The 16,673-nt window shown below is 36.9% G+C and overlaps 1 protein-coding gene across 1 annotated transcript in view; it reads right to left on the bottom strand.

The window, feature by feature from the left end:
* Positions 1-2,518: 2,518 nt before the first annotated feature.
* Positions 2,519-16,673, bottom strand: part of LOC126367455 (nitric oxide synthase-like protein) — a 36,126-nt gene continuing 21,971 nt past the window's right edge. Inside the window, exons 7-22 of the mRNA XM_050010966.1 lie at positions 15,792-15,966; positions 11,101-11,282; positions 10,022-10,136; positions 7,197-7,436; positions 6,996-7,100; positions 6,842-6,903; positions 6,655-6,767; positions 6,315-6,544; positions 5,809-6,057; positions 5,569-5,722; positions 5,320-5,489; positions 5,029-5,239; positions 4,639-4,726; positions 4,291-4,561; positions 4,021-4,212; positions 2,519-3,867 (exon numbers count right to left, since the gene is read on the bottom strand). Of these exons, the coding sequence (XP_049866923.1) occupies positions 3,757-3,867; positions 4,021-4,212; positions 4,291-4,561; positions 4,639-4,726; positions 5,029-5,239; positions 5,320-5,489; positions 5,569-5,722; positions 5,809-6,057; positions 6,315-6,544; positions 6,655-6,767; positions 6,842-6,903; positions 6,996-7,100; positions 7,197-7,436; positions 10,022-10,136; positions 11,101-11,282; positions 15,792-15,966 (2,668 nt within the window). The 3' untranslated portion in view covers positions 2,519-3,756. The remainder of the gene's footprint in view (positions 3,868-4,020; positions 4,213-4,290; positions 4,562-4,638; positions 4,727-5,028; positions 5,240-5,319; positions 5,490-5,568; positions 5,723-5,808; positions 6,058-6,314; positions 6,545-6,654; positions 6,768-6,841; positions 6,904-6,995; positions 7,101-7,196; positions 7,437-10,021; positions 10,137-11,100; positions 11,283-15,791; positions 15,967-16,673) is intronic.

Here is a 16,673-nt window from a genome sequence, read left to right as displayed (position 1 = left end):
ACAAAAAGTACTTACATAATAGTACAAGAAACTAGACACAACTTTGCGTTTTGTACCTTCTATTTATTCTTTGTGCAATTAAGTTTTATGATATCTTATCGTATAAAACGATGTGTAGGCTACAAAATATTTTGTCCGGCCAAGTAGTTAATGCTGTTTGCAGCAAATACAATAAGTCAGGTCAAAAAAAGTTTAAAATCCGCAGGATAGAAGAAGAAAAGGAAGATTAACCTACCTATGACTACCTAGAGAAACCACATACGAGGGGCGGCTGGAAAATTATGAGCCTAAGTACCTTTAACTATTACTAGTGAGCCGCGCGGTACAGCACTAATTGAGGGTATCTCAAGCAATATAAATCTCAATTTTCATGTCTTTAGCATCAGTACTTTTTTAGTAATTGAACCTTAAACGTCACCATGTCTGAGTATTCCGCGAATTGCACGAAATTCGAGTACAGAGCTGTCATCAAATACCTTACAAAGAAGAATAAAACGCCGACGGAAATATTTTAAGACATGTCTACTGTTTACGGAGCGTCTACACCTTCGTTTGCCACCGTAAAACGTTGGAGCCGAAAATTCAAACATGGCAGGGAGTCGCTCAAAGATGACCCCAGGCCGGGGCGGCCGAACACCGCCGTTACCGAAGAAAACATCGAAAAAGTAAAAAAAACTTGTTCTTGAAGATCGGCGATTAAAGTTGTGGCATCTCGCTGAAGCTATAGGCATTAGCAAGGACCGAATCGGCGCCATTCTGCATAATCATTTGCACATGAAAAAGGTGTGTGCGCGATGGGTGCCAAAAATGTTCACGCCGTAGGATAAACAGCGACTCGTCACAACTTCGCAGGAGTTTTTGGACATCTGTGGTGATAATCCTGATGATGTTTTTTCGCGTCTTGTCACTGTTGATGAAACATGAATTCGACAGTATGATCCTGAATCCAAACAGGAGTCAATGCAGTGGATAGAAAAAGGAGAAAGGCAGCCTCGGAAATTCAAAGTTGAAAGATCGGCGTCCAAGCTCTTGGCCACTGTTTTTTGGGATTGTGAAGGAATTTTGTTTATAGATTACCTTTCCAAAAATACTACAATGAATGGTAATTATTATGCTGGATTGTTGACAAGAGTGCGTCAAGTGGTTGTCGAGAAAAGGAGAGGCAAACTTGCGAAAGGTGTCCTGTTTTTGCAAGACAATGCGCCCGTCCACACTGCGCGAGTTGCAAGGCGTGCCCTTGCCGAGACTGGATTTGAAGAAATCAACCACCCACCGTACAGTCTAGACCTGGCCTCTAGCGACTATTTCCTTTTTTCCGATTTAAAAAAGGACCTCCGAGGACGGAGATTTGCCAGTGACGAGGGAATGAAGGCGGCCGTAAACGAACATTTCGAAGACAAAGACGGCGAATATTTTTTGACCGGGTTAAAAGCGCTTTATAATAAATGTAAGAAGTGTGTTGAAGTAGAGGGAGATTACATAGAAAAATATTTTTTTTATACACATCTATCAGTATTTTTAATACCTTAGGCTCATAACTTTTCAGCCGCCCCTCGTATATACAAAAATAAGCCACATTGGTTTGTACCAATGACTTGGACGACTTTGACCAAACAGTGACGTTATATTGTCTTTTTTTAAAATCCCCTTACCCGAGTGCACCGGACAGTCATCTTCTGAGAATAAAACTTACCTCACAATTTCCCTGACCTACCACCGTCATAGATTTATTTACCTTTACCTGTAAATCTGATATCATCTAGTATTATCCATAGTATTATTATTATAATAACAATCAATTGGCAAATATCCATTGGATAAAAATAAATTATCTATACAGCAGATAGTAGACAAGTTAGATGACTAATCAGCTAAATTAGTTGTATAGTTTATTAAGGATTTGTATTGGTATTTTTCATGTTCATCCTTGTGTAGCTATTGAAAAAGTATTTTCTTAGCGTATCATTTTCAATGAGATAGGTGGCATTAACTACTTGGCCAGACAAATGGGGAGCGCTGAGAAGTTTTATCGGGAATCAAATTTGAGATTCCAGGTATGAGAGCCTATTTGGGCATGAACGAGGGTTCAGACCGTTATCAAAGAAATATTTGAAATAATTAATTATTTCGACCCCCGTGAGCTGATAGTGATAAGAGCTGAATGAGGGAAAACTTCGACCACGCCGGAGAGGTCGGTATCGAGGTAAGCATGGCAAAGAATGTATTGGGATATAAGGAAACAATAAATAAAATACTTTCTTGCATACGAAGGAACTTTATTTGACCAATAACAGACAAATATTCTCGTTATTCAAATTTCATATGTTTGTTCCTTTAACAGTTCTTAGATGAAATAGTGCATATTAATTATATTTCGCGTGATATGAGTTCGATAATATACTCTTTAAGTCACAAAATGTGCATTTGATTAAATTTAGAAGATATGAAGTCCACAATTTGTAAATATCCGGTAAAGACAGGTATTATTAGGTAAGATACTTTATTTAATATAGAAACATTAGGTATCAGAAAAGATTGTATATTAAATTCTTGTAACATGGATAATAGAAAATATGAATATATTTCTTAAGTCTAGTTAGAACATCACAAATTCAACACTCACACCTATTACAGTTGTATCGAAGGACAGATCAATCAAAGTACCAGAATATGAATTGGATAGTTGCACAATTCATTCCAATTATCCTAATATTTAAGCCTTTTTATAATATAGCTAAACATTTTTGTAATGATATCAACATATAAGTAAATATTTTGAAAATTTTAAAACATTCGTTTATGGCGTACAGTACGAATAAAAATATACGTAAACAAAACGCTTAACTTAACTTTATTTACATAGATAGCATACCGTAAACCTAACTACTTCATAAACTGTACACACTTTGGCAATTAAAATATATTTATAAAACTGAAACGTCGTTGTATTTATTAATTAAACAACGCTACGTATATATTTAAAACAAATGTTAAAAGGTATTAAGTATTTTTAAATCGTTATAATGGTTTAAGAACAGATTTTATCGAAAGGTTTATTAATAATTGGACAATATTATTGTAAACATGAAGTTAGTTAATTACAATTCATTACATCTATTAAATCGGATAAAATTACGTCTAAAGAGTATGTAATTGTTAAATTCTCACGCCTGAATAATTTCTTTGACATCATGCTCGATGCACTTACAGCGTTTTCCAAGAAACTTAGCAAACGAGTAAGTAATGCATTTTGTGCGCTATTTATACATAGTAACCCTGCTTTTAATTCTTTAAAATCAATAATTCAGATAGCTGCCTCTGAAAGTTGGCGTCAAAAAATACTTAAATCTGTAAATTAATGTTTTAGTATTTATGTAGTAACTTCTTTGAGGTTGCTTGTTTTCAAAACTATGTACAATTCGAAGACCCATGAATATGCACAACCTCCGTAACGACCATTTGCAATGGTCCAGATAAACCTACTCTCCCCGAAGCTAAAGCGAAAAACTCAGGTGATTTAATTGACTTTGCTTAAACCACATTAAAACATCATTAGCGATGGAAACAGAACCCTAAGCATAAATATTGTTGACCTTATAATGGTCTCGGATGTTGCAAAGCTGCCTCAAGTAGTTGGATTTAAGGACGTTGTAGGAGACGTCGTCCAAATGGTTTTAGAAGCTATACTTATAGATATAGCTTTGAAAGGTATGTCGGCTAGGGAAGCGAGTCGGGCCGAAAACGCGAAGACCGGCGTCAAGGTTGCGCCGCCACGCGGTTGCGGCGTGCCGACTCGCGGGATGCGCTGTGGACCTCTGCTGTGCGCAGTGTGATGCCGAAAATGTCCTCGTGGTAGCGATTCTCCTCCTATATGCAAACAAACAACTATAAGCAAAGATACTGTTGCAAAGAAATTATTTTATCATTTTATTTTAAAATTATTTCAGTATAATAATTTAATGAGAGTTTTACTTTTTACTTGCAAAAAATGGATGGCCATACGTTGCGTTACTAACTAACCTTTAGCTTAAACATAAAGTTCTGCACTTGATCATCCGTCATATCCCCATGTTTCTTTATAATCCCCTTCAGCTTCTGATGCACATCTTCAGCCATTTTGCAGTCACCGCAGACGTAAAAATGACCGCCGCGGTTTAATAGCAGATCGTGTATCTCTGAACCTTCCTTCTCTGCCAACTCTTGGACGTACATCTGTGGAATTTGCCATAGCGGTTAGATGCCTGCGCTTTAAAACTGTATCTGTAAAGGTTGTTTTCTATCTTTACTTACTTTTGGAATATTCTTCTCCCTTGACAAAGCAAGGAAAACCTTCGAGAGTACGCCTTCTCTGAGGGCCTGTTCTTTTTCCTCTCGATACAAATCCATGGTTCTTGTTCGACACCCAAAGAACAGCCATACGGGACCAGCGGTTGGTCGGCTGCGTGCGTTCAGGAGAGCACGACGATGGTGCCAGAAACCGCGGAACGGTGCTATACCCGTACCAGGTCCGATCAATATCAATGGAACTGTCAAGTCTTGAGGTAGATGGAAATTTGGTGCGCTAAAAATATGTACACTGTTAATAATGCCCCAATAAACTACACTATAATAATCATAAATATATAAATCAAATCGTACCTTCTGATGAAAAGATAAACCTCGTCTCCTGGTTTACGATCCATAAGATAATTCGAGCAAACACCATAATGGACAGGGCCTTCGCCGTCTGTTTAAAGATGATATCATTAATTTATATCTCATCAAAGCTAATTATTACACGCACAATAAAAATAGAAACTGAGTAATTTCCTCATAACGGTAATATTAGAATCTCACCTATCGAATCATTGTGTATAAAACACATGTTGATGAAAACTCAAAAATAGATCGTTTGTAATCAATTTTTCGATAGAATTCGTTGAACACGAATCCAGAACACACGTGGGAATCAACATTTATAACCATGAGGCACAATAGGTGTTGCGACGTACATAACATTATTATTTTATTCGGTGCACCTAAAATTACCTTGAGTTCTATACGTCACAACAGCAACTGTGAGGTGTAGTCTCCTAGGATGAGCTAAAGGAGATGATGAGATCGAATAGAATCTTGGCTGCAACGGTGATAGTAAAGCAGCCAATAGTGAAGCGCTCGGTCTAGCTGACGGGAACTGATCCAAAACTTCAGACAGGGTTGGGTAGTGATAATGACGCCAATCTTCATACGCCCCGGGATCCTAAAAATACATTTTCGTTTCAGTTTTCGTTCTAAGGAAATAATGTCCACTCGCAATAGAATTTTTTTTAAAAAGCTTACGTTAGCGAGCACATTTAATTGTTTGCGCTCTTCTTCATTGTCACAAGTTTTGGCTAAATACTGCAGTAGTATTGTAGTCGGTGGTGTAGTGACATCTAGGAATCTGGTGAATAAATCTCGCACGCCTACTACTGGGAGTCTCTCATGTGGTTCCCAAGACTTGACTGGTCCTGTTAAAACCGATAAAATGTTAAATTAATTCAAGAAATTCACAGGTGCAAAACATTTTATTCGTTTTTATATAGTTACCGCTGGAAGTATGCGTCTCCTTCATAAGTTGAATTTGCAATGGTTCATCATAATCATCAATATCCCTGATTCGATCCAAAACTTTATCTACTATTTCTTTGCGATTGCAAGCAATAATTCCTACGTGATCTCCAGGATCATATTTTATCTCATCCTAAAAACAATAACATAAAAATAATTATCATCAATAAGCAAACTTGAATATAATAAATTGTCTGATAATATTTAAATAATAGATACCTGAGGTTCCAAATCGATAAAAATGGTTGACCTCTCGGCGGACGCATCTCCTAAATCTTTGTTAGCCCTTACAGTACAAGTGACTAACTGTTTATTCAATGCAGATTGCAGAGCTGCAGGCAGATTTGGTGGACGAACTTCAGGGTGAGCAAATCGTACTGTTTCTTCACTGAGAGCTACTGTACCAAGAGCTCTTTTAGCTTCTTGCAGTGTTTCGTCGTCATCCAAGCAGAATGTTTCACATGCCACCTACAATGTAATAACACCGTATTATGAATTTACGACTCAACTTTATAAGTTTAGAAAACAAACTTTTATTAATCATTTCACGCGTGTAAAGTAATGAATGTGTCTATGTCTACTAACAAGACTAAAACGTTCTTCACAACTTATGTTCCTAATTGGCTTTTAAAATTTCCAAGTCTTGACTCATAAATGATGACACGTGGAATTGAGGCATTAGCACATTTGCCACGGTAGTTAAGAACTCGCATTATTTTACTTACGTTGAAAACGCTGGAGGCCCATTTCCGGAAGGCCTGGTCTTGGCCGCACATCTCGTCACCGCTGGCAAGGTCATGGATTCGTTCGCCTCCGAGGTCACCGAGCAACTTGTCTACATACTTGCCAAAGTTACAGAAGTTCGGATACGCACTGGAGCCCAGAGCGAATACTGCGAATCGTACGTTGCTCAATGGACCGAAACTATCAATTGATGCGGCGTCTGTTGTGCTTCCTGTAGACAAAAGGTGAAGTTGAAATGGTTTTAAATATAATCATCAATTATTTTGATAAACTGGAAGGAATTCCATGAATATATAGGATTATAAGTAAAAGGGTAGGTACCTTTAAGCGACTCTATTCTGCTTAATTTTTTTGTGCTGCTTGCCGCATATCTTTGCAACTCGATCTGACTATTTGCTTTAATAAACGATTTAGGCGTCATCAACTGTACATTTCTGAAAATATTGTTCGATGTTACTTTTTGTTAATTTATTTTATTCTAACACGTTCAAGTCAAAAACTATCTTACCCTGTTGGCTCCTCACCAACTTGATCTGCGTACAAAAGTTCACAAAGATGTTCTCCAAATGCCTGAAATGAATTGAATCGGTTAATACAAATAATTGTTTTTGTGAAAAGATAGCACTATAATTGTCATGTAAGTAATTTAAAAGTATACATACAACACCATTTTCGGGTGGGTCACCATTTCCAAACGTCGAAGTCACAACCAGCAGGAGAGCCTCGTGCTCTATGGAAGTTATGTCATAATCCGCCATGCAGTGGACCTTTGCAAACGAATCGTAATTATTTTCCTTTGCCGGACAGCTTGGCTAACATTACTACTAGCAACATTTTAATCTCGGCTACAAAGTTTGACGTACCTGCGCATTAAAGGCGTGTCCAAATATAACTCCTAGTTCTTTGGCATACTGTTCAGACTTGCCCGTCTCAGTGGCGTATAGCACCGTCGCTTTGATCCTCTTAGAGAGGGCTCTGCCGAATAGTTTGGATGTGAATTTGACAGCGCGAGCGATTTGTTTGAAGTGAAACTTCCTATTTATTGGTCTCTTGCCAGATATCGGTTTAGACTTCTGCCATTGATGAGTCTTCCAGGCCGGCTCCTGTCATTGAGATAACTTGTATTAATTACTTACCTGCGGCAACATTTCGGTATACGTAACTTAAAGAGCACCAGCTGCAGGGTTTCCTGACTCAACGGTTCACTTCAATTTATTATGAAGACAATTTTCTCAAAATATTTAAAAACGCTATCATAATCTTAAATAAGTACTAAAGTCGCAGATTTGAATCTAAAGTTTTCGGATTCATTATGGAAAACTTTACATTCTATTTTAGATCTAATTGTTACTCCTCCACAGTTTCATTTTAAATTTAAATATTTGCCAAACAAATAACAATGCAAGTCTTGTATTATTTTGTTGACCTATTTCAGTTAAGTATGCAAATGAATGGTAAACTTGAATTTATGTGATTGCAATAATAATGAATGGGTGGAAACGATACTTTTAGGTAGGTATTTTAACACAATGCAATTTCAAAGATAAAATGTTGATCAGCAAGCCATATTAAAATATAGGTACTTACATGTATCGAGTGAAAAATGTTGTAATATTTTGATTAAGTATTATGATAATGTTTCATAGTTAACATACAAAAATAATGTAACGTTAATGCCTTCTGGCAGCGGGAGTAGGTATTTTAAAATGGGTTCGTATACAAGGTTCAAGATAAATTATGAAATTCTGACTACTAAATAAACACAGATCTAAAACTAATGAAAAATATTTTCTTTTTTACTTATTAAGACTTTTAATCAAGAAAAACGTAATGATAAATCAGACATTTTATCACGTTTTTCTATGACGTCACAGTGTGCTTTTTACGTAACGTCTGACGTCTTTTATTTGTCATATGACGTCTGTTATTAAAATTATATATTTTTTAATTGCTACACTGCGAGTTGATGGAGAATCCCCTTCTCCATCAACTCGCAGTGTAGCAGTTTGGTTAAGATTATTTGTACTCTCTATTGTAAATTACTGTATTCCTTGAGTCTAGCAATCTAAATACATATATAAAAGGAGAAACTGACTGACTGACATATCAACGCACAGCCTAAACGGCTAAACGTAGGCATTTGAAATTTGGAAGGGACGTAGCTTAGGTAACATAGAGGTGCACTAAGAAAGGAATTCCCGGAATTCCCACGGAAACGGGAATTAGCAGGAAAATCCTTTTGTATGAAAAATCTAAACCGCTTAAGTTAGACGCTTGAAATTTGGCATGCAGGTACCTTAGTTAACTTAAAGCTTAGTTGCAACAGGATATTGTAAAATTCCCACGGAAACGGGAGTTAGCGGGAAAAAACATTTGTATGGAAAAATCGAAACCGCGTAAGATAGATGTTTTCAATCTAGCATGCATGCATACCTTAGTAAATATAAAGTTCAGTTATGGCTGTATTTTGAAAAATGGGAGTTAGCGGGAAAAAAATGTATGAAAAAATCTAAACTGCATAAGTTAGATGCTTGAAATTTGATATGCACTCCCACACACACAAAGATCTCTCTTTTATAACACGCCACGCGGACGAAGTCGCGAGCAAAAGCTAGTAGAATATATATTAAGGTATTTGTTTAGAAAGGTACACTCTTCTCGTCTTACTAATAAAACATAAACAAACGATGAACATGTGTGTATAAGTACTTGAGAGCCAAGCAAAGTTCAATCGAATTATTTGATAAGTGGATTCACACGTCGCTAGTTTATTTTTTATTGTTAAGGCGTTTAATGTTAGTAACAATGATTTCTTACTTAATAATGTTAGTATAGCACAAATACACGGTACAGTCACGAGCAATATTATGTACCCACTTTAGGATTCTGTCGCACAAACATATTTGACATTTAGTGAGACTTACAGTTCAATTTGTCAAAAAACTTAATGTGACATGGTACCAAAGTGTATACATATTAATGCTCGTGACCGTACACACACATACACAATAATACACATCTATTTACTGATTCTATAGTACAGTGATGTTCTCGGGAATGTTGCCAAAGTGGAAATATTCCCGTTGTAAAAACTCTTTAACAGTAAGGACACGGCTGCTTTTCTTTTTCAATTTTTTCTTTCTTGTACTCTGGTGTTATTTGCGTATTGGTTAAGTAATAAAGATCTTTTTACATAGGTTTTGCGTCTTTTTACTGCCGGGAACATTCTCAAGCGGGAATATTCGGCACGTCACTAGTCATTTACGGACAGTCCAGTCTACTTACAATCACGCTCAGCCGGGTCTGCATGACAACCGCGCCGCGCGCGGTGCGAACTATTTGAGCGCTTCGACCAATAGCCGTTTAACGTCCATCTACGTAGGTAGCGTTCGTATACTTTATTGGTCCAAGCGCTCGATACAATCGAGCGGCGCGGTTGGAATGCAGATCCGGCAGCGGGGGGAAGGCTACGTCAAAGCTATTCATGTAAAACAGCAATATTGCTATTTGACATTTGTTTGCATTACGCACTTACTTTTATTTGCGCAAACCTCAGATTGCAATATTGCTTTTTTTAGATGAATTGCTTCGATGTGGCCTTTTTTAACCCCTCATGATAATATGTATAGTGTGAGTGTTTAGTCTCTGAAAAAAGATACGTACGAAAAGAAACATGCATTTTTTTAACCTGATATTCATAAGACGGGCGTAGGTAGTAGAGCGCCATCTCCTGATGGAACACTGGAGTGATGGATGAGGACATTGGCGGCACGATCCATATCCAGTCAGCTGGGCATCCGGAACTACGTACAAATAAATATAAGTTCATACATCAATAAGTTGATGTCAGCTGTAGAAAGAGAATAATGATGATGTATGCAAAATAAGTTTAATTACACCAATGTACCAAATTGGATGAATTTATCCATCCATATCGATATTATAATTTGAATTTGGGGTCATTAGGAAAAGGGAACCCCGAATTTAACGCGAGTGAAGCCGCGGGCTAAAAGCCAGTAGATAATACATTGTTTTAAGTTTACGCGGTTATTATCATAATTAAAAAACATAATAACGTGTTCTTACCGCATTTAAAATAGGGATACGAGACTCCCGATATTTCGACACTGTTGCAAGTGCCATGATTACGGGATGACTGATGAGATTGGAGTGGAGTAGGTAGATCCATAATTTCCAGATATGTCTGACCGTAGAAAATTATGGATCTACCTACTTTCCCTATTTTAAACGCGGTAAGAACCCGTTATTATGTGTTTCAGTAGATAATAAATCTAGCTAGGTATAGCCTCACTGGGTCACACGAGACCTGTTCATTGTTTACGTAAAACCACATGTGCTTACTATACTTTGATAGTGGCATTTGTTAAACATTGCCAGGACCTAATGCCGACAGTTTTATAGCTTAAGTCCTACAAATCTGGATGCAATCTTATTTGGGTTAGGTCAAGTTCCCATGGTATGTTTATGTTCACTTTAGCCTAAATCCGGGCGTAATATGTAGACATAACATAACCTTCTCATTCTATGTTCAATGTCATAATTTTAGTCTTCTATCGTGTGGGTTGTGAGGTGAATTACCAACCAAGCCTGGTGTCAGGGTTGAAAAAATCAGCCTGTCCCTTCCTTCTGTCTTTCGTCCAGTTGTATGCATTAAATGAACTATCCATGGTAAGGGGTGAACATGGTTTTTGAAAATAGGTGTCTTATACATTATCGTGTGTAAAGTAAGAGAGCATTCTCACTTACCGTAGTCTGTTTTCGTTGTCCAGATGTTTAATGAAGCTCTCCGATGCGGTGTGATGGTCCACTATGGTGGCGTTGTGCTGTTGAAAGCTGTGCAGTACAGCCACGTTCACTTCCACAAGGGTCTTGTCCTTCCACAGGTTCACTGGTGTCCGGGTGTCCAGGCCCATTTTTGCTGCGACTTTCTGCAATGATAAATAGTAACATAACATTGTCTCACGACTATACCCCAATCGGGGTAGTCAGAGGTACATCCTGCTTTCTGTTACACCAACGTTAGGTGGTTAGCCGTGTCGCTGTCTATAATAGTCGAGCCAACTGTGTTGTTAGTAAAAAAATATAAATCATTGATGCAAATGCAAAAAATAATGTATATATACCTTCATTTGAATTATCCGTAAAATAGAATCCAATCAAAAACATGAATGTCAAAGGAAACCCAAGTTCAATATTATGATAAATGCCTTGATTGTTGACTTCGTTGGTAGGTTTATAAAAACTAGCCAAGACAGACCTTAGGCTACAATACATTATCTTATGTTATAAGAAGGTATGATATGTTATACTGTTACTTATAAATAAATTTCAGGACTGACCATTGAACTTGGCACCCATTTAGATCTCACTTCTTTTGTCGTTGAAGTCAACAACCAAGGCATTTATCATAATATTGAACTTGGCTTTCATTTCACATTTAAGTTTTTGATTGGATATCATTACTTTTTGTAGGTAAGAACATAATCCTCGTAACACCGTGGGTCCTTTTAAAAGAACAAATTCAAAACTAAAAGTACTTACTGCTCTGCCTACCTCGTTAGGGCATATAGGCGTGATTATATGTTATGTTATGTTATATGTTAAGTTAATCCACATACCTACCACATAAAGACCGGCTGTCATGAGTTTTGACTACTTACTGATTCTTACATTCTTACATCTATAGTTAGGTACAGACACTAATTAGGTACTTATGTTAAGCGTTCATAATAGAATCTAATTATTAAAAAATTGGCAGTTTTTTATTTATTCCTTTGTATTCATCTAATTACCTATATGCATACCAAATTTTAACTCTCTAGGTCATCTGGAACTGATACATAGATAGATAGATCGTTTATTTGCATGAACACAGTACAATTAATTAGAGTTTTGATCTATAGGTCAGTCAGTCAGTCAGTCAATGATAAAATATCTAAATAACCGTTTGAGATAAGCTAATGAAATTTAGAACACATATATATCTCGAAAGTCTCAATATATGAGCCAAATTTGATGCGTTTATATGAAATAGTTTTTGATTTATGAGGGGGTCAAAAGTGGCTCGAAATGGTTCGTGTAATATTACACACGGTGCGGCTCGCAAGTTCTGTTTCTTGAACTTGGCTTGACACGCTAACGCGTGTCTAGATATAACTAAGAATATGTCCACTAATACTTCTGAGGAAGACACTATATTCTTATGCTCTTTTTTATACGGTTAAATAAACATGAATTATACAATTTGAAAAATAATATTTGGAAAAATACAAATGGCGTGGGGTGAGCTACAAGTAATCAAATACAACTTAAAGCCACTGTTGACATGATGTAAGCTAGATATGATGAACCTTATGGTGATAAGGGATCAGCCTTTTGCTCATAACATTAAACCATCATGTTAGAAAGGCACAATTCCTCTGTCGAATTTTACGACGTGCCCGGGAAGACAAGCAGGTGAACGTGTTCTATGTTTTTAATTTGCTCCCAGAACAGCATAGAATTAAGAAATAATTTGTAACCAACCCTACATATTGTGAAAAGATCAACATTATCTATTGTAGCAATCGTTTCTTGTCTGAGTATATATCATGGTGTTTTAGGAATTGCATGAGTTAATTCCATTCCACTCCATCTGCTGGCACCAGACGTATAATCCGTCAATCCACACGCAACACACTTATTCGTTTTTATTAGAAAAAGCAAATGACTGAATAAAACTGAATATAAAATAGCTCTAAATAACAATGAAACGTGTGAATTAATAGGAAAAAAACAACTAAATGGAATTACAAATTACCACTTTTTTTTGACGTTACTTATTGTAGATTTGCCGCAGATAGCATTAACTACTTGGCCGGATAAACGTTGTACCTTCAGCGTAGCGCTGAAGGATCTAACCCGGTACAACGATTAAGACAACAGGCCTGAGGGTGCCCAGTTGGGCGCGAACCTCGGCTCAGGGCGTCGTCTGAGAGGAAAAATATTCAAAAGAATTAATCGATCCTAGTGGGCCGATAGCGATAAGCGCTGATTGAGGGAAATCGTCGACTACGCCTGTGGGGTCGGTATCGGAGTCCTGAAGAGTTTGGTGTCGTGAGCTGATTAGCCGCCTCTATGGCTAGAGTAATCGGGTCGTCGGGATCGTATATTACGTCCTTCGACAAAATACCACTGAATGTTGTAGGTAATAGAAGTAACTAAAATATTGCGTATACTTCAAGGGAAGGTTAGATTATCTGTTAACGCGAGTAAACTTTGAATAAATAACCAGCCAATTTCTCGATTTTCCGTAATAACATATGCAATGCTTGCTACTCTTATTTGGTGCATACAAACTAGAATAACATATTGTATAGGTATGAAGGTCCAAATGAACGCTTAGCACCAGCTTTAGTGTAACGAACTATTGTGGATTTGCATAGAACAAGCTTAATATTCCACCGTCGCGTCGGTAATCTGCGGTCTTAGCACAATGCTTTCCACCACAGATTCGTATTAGATAGGTAGTACCTATGTATAATTTTACGAGGCATTTTAATACGAGTGTCTCGGACTCCAGTAACTTACTGTAACTTAGTTACTTCAGTAATTTACTCCTAAAAGCACCCTAGACATAAATATGAATTATATTTTATCTTACGGAAATTGTTAATGTAAGTAAGTACTTTAAACAGAAATTGACCATTGTGACTTATGTTGACCAGAACCAGGTTCCATGCCCAACAAGTGCAAAACAATTACCAATGAAAAGAAAAAAATGTAATTAATACTAATGTTTTTTTTTAATGTGATTCAAGTGCAATAAGGAGATTTTGTATTTGTACTTGTATTTAAAAATAAAAAAAAAGTATATCAAGAAATAAATAAAAAATATATTATTAAAAATAATAATAATGTGTACGTAATGTTTTAAAAAAAAGACATCCATGTCCTGCGAGCATGCATGAAAACTTTGAAGAGAGTGGAAAAAGCGAAAGTGGTGTGTCAGGATCGTAGTAAGTGGAATTCCGTGGTCTCTACCTACCCCAACGGGAAATAGGCGTGATCGTATGTATGTGTGTGTATGTACAGTCATGATCAATATAATATACCCACTTTAGGACTCTGTCGCACTAACATATTTGACATTTAGTGAGAGTTACAGTTCAATTTGTCAAAAAAGTTAATGTGACATGGTACCAAAGTGTATACGTAATAATGCTCTTACCAATTTGCAAGCTACAGAGGTGTGGATACTTAGTTCCCCTGGCGATAGATGTACCTATGAGTACCCCAATTGGAATATAGTCGTGAACGTACCTTACAACTGTTAAGAATGAAATATTTCATTCCAATTTTCCATCATTTACCACTTCAATTCTTACATAGTAGCCATCTATCGAAACATTATGCTCTAGATTCAATGTAGAGCAACCGTAAAATCTAGTAACTTAGTATAAGGAAAACCGTAATCCTCCCAACTTGGTGCTAAACTACAAGGAAACGATCAAAAATGTAGCAAATACGTTTTCAGCGACTTTGAAAATAACAAAATTCTTATTTCGTATAAATATGTTTGGGAAAACTTATTTCGTGTAAACTTTTACAACCCAATAGGTATTTATTATTAAAAACAATTGCAGTTTCAATACCCTGTTATTAAATCGGTTAAAATCTAGCCAAGTAAGACATAAACGTGCGATTCAATTTTAGAAGACGATGCTATGAATTTTTATATTATAGAAGCGATCAAAGTCTAAAGCTCACTTAGGCTTTACGTTGGAGATTGGTTAACACCGATTAAGCGGATCTGGGAATAAATACGGCTTTTATTTTGGACAAAAGACTGAATCTTTTATGGTACTTATATAGATACCTTTTTTGATGTGGAAGTAGACGTGAAATGCAGACAAAATCATCAATCAATATTTTCCCTTTCGACTTTGTACGGATTATAGATAATTTATATCACGTGGTGCCCATGTTTTGTGCTCGGTTGAAGGCAATTTCCCCAAGCAAGGTGGATTGGTATTACACGGGACTTACACAATTTAAACATAGCTGGCAAGGAATAGGCGCTGGTGTATATACTATACGGGTAAGCAGAGGTGCTAACCCCTTTACAGCATACTATTTTAAGGGTTAATATTTTAACACATACATACACACATATACTCACGCCTATATCTCATCAGGGTAAGCAGAGACTAAGGAATTCCATTTGGATCGAATATATTTTAAATTTGTTAAAATTGTGATTTGTTTTGTTGTGCGTGTATGAAACGATTGATGAATGTGTTGCAAGAGAAGTGTGTCAGGATCGAAGCAAATGGAATTCCATAGTCTCTGCTTACGACAGTGGGAAATAGGCGTGAGTTTATGTATGTATATGTATGTGTTTGTAAAAAATTTAAGGGATAATAATTTCCCGAAGGTTTACCCTCTCGTTTCCTTACCTCCATCATGTTCAATCGGTTGGTGTCACAGAAGTTCCGGCAGCCGATCTCGGTACTCATATACCAACCGTTGAATGCGTTCGCAGTGAATTCGATACCACCACAGTCAAACCTCATACTTGACACTGCTGGCAATGCGTACCAGCGCAGGTTCAGCTCTTCAAACCATTCGTACCTGTGATAAAGTGTGAAATGCTGATTAAATGCAGCAATCCAAACTTCTTAGAGAATAATACACTTTATATTGCAGCTTTGTATTAAGTGTATATGCTATAGTTTGTAAGTAACAAACAAACAGTGCACTTTGATAAAATACGTGCTTATTAGTACGACCTCCGTGGACCAGTGGTTGAGCGTTGGGCTCACGATCCGACGTCCCGGGTTCGAATCCCGGTGGGGATATATGACAAAAAATACTTTGTTATCCCTAGTTTGGTTAGAACATTACAGGCTGATCACCTGATTGTTCGAAAGTAAGATGATCCGTGCTTCAGAAAGTACGTTAAGCTGTTGATCCCGGTTACTACTTACTGATGTAAGTAAGTAGTCGATACATGAGCCATGTCAGGGGCCTTTGGCGGCTCAATAGTAACCCTGACACCAGAGTTGATGAGGTTGGTACTCCGCCTCACAACCCACACGATAAGAAGAAGAGTGCTTATTAAAAAACATTTATGATACTTAAAAATACAAGACCACAAGAGCGTGGCTCTTAAATTGATGATGATGAAAAATACAAAATTCAGTAATCACTCTATTTTGCAAACAAAAAACAAAGTTTTGCTAAGTATTTTTTTTCTCAGAACGAACAGCGTTCGAAAAGTACAATGTTATGAATTCTATCAGTGCTCGTAACTTATACCGAAAAATATCTCAATTCCA

Source organism: Pectinophora gossypiella, chromosome 6, assembly GCF_024362695.1.
Source record: "Pectinophora gossypiella chromosome 6, ilPecGoss1.1, whole genome shotgun sequence".
Taxonomy (NCBI): Eukaryota; Metazoa; Arthropoda; class Insecta; order Lepidoptera; family Gelechiidae; genus Pectinophora; species Pectinophora gossypiella.
This window is presented reverse-complemented; position numbering and strand designations above follow the sequence as displayed.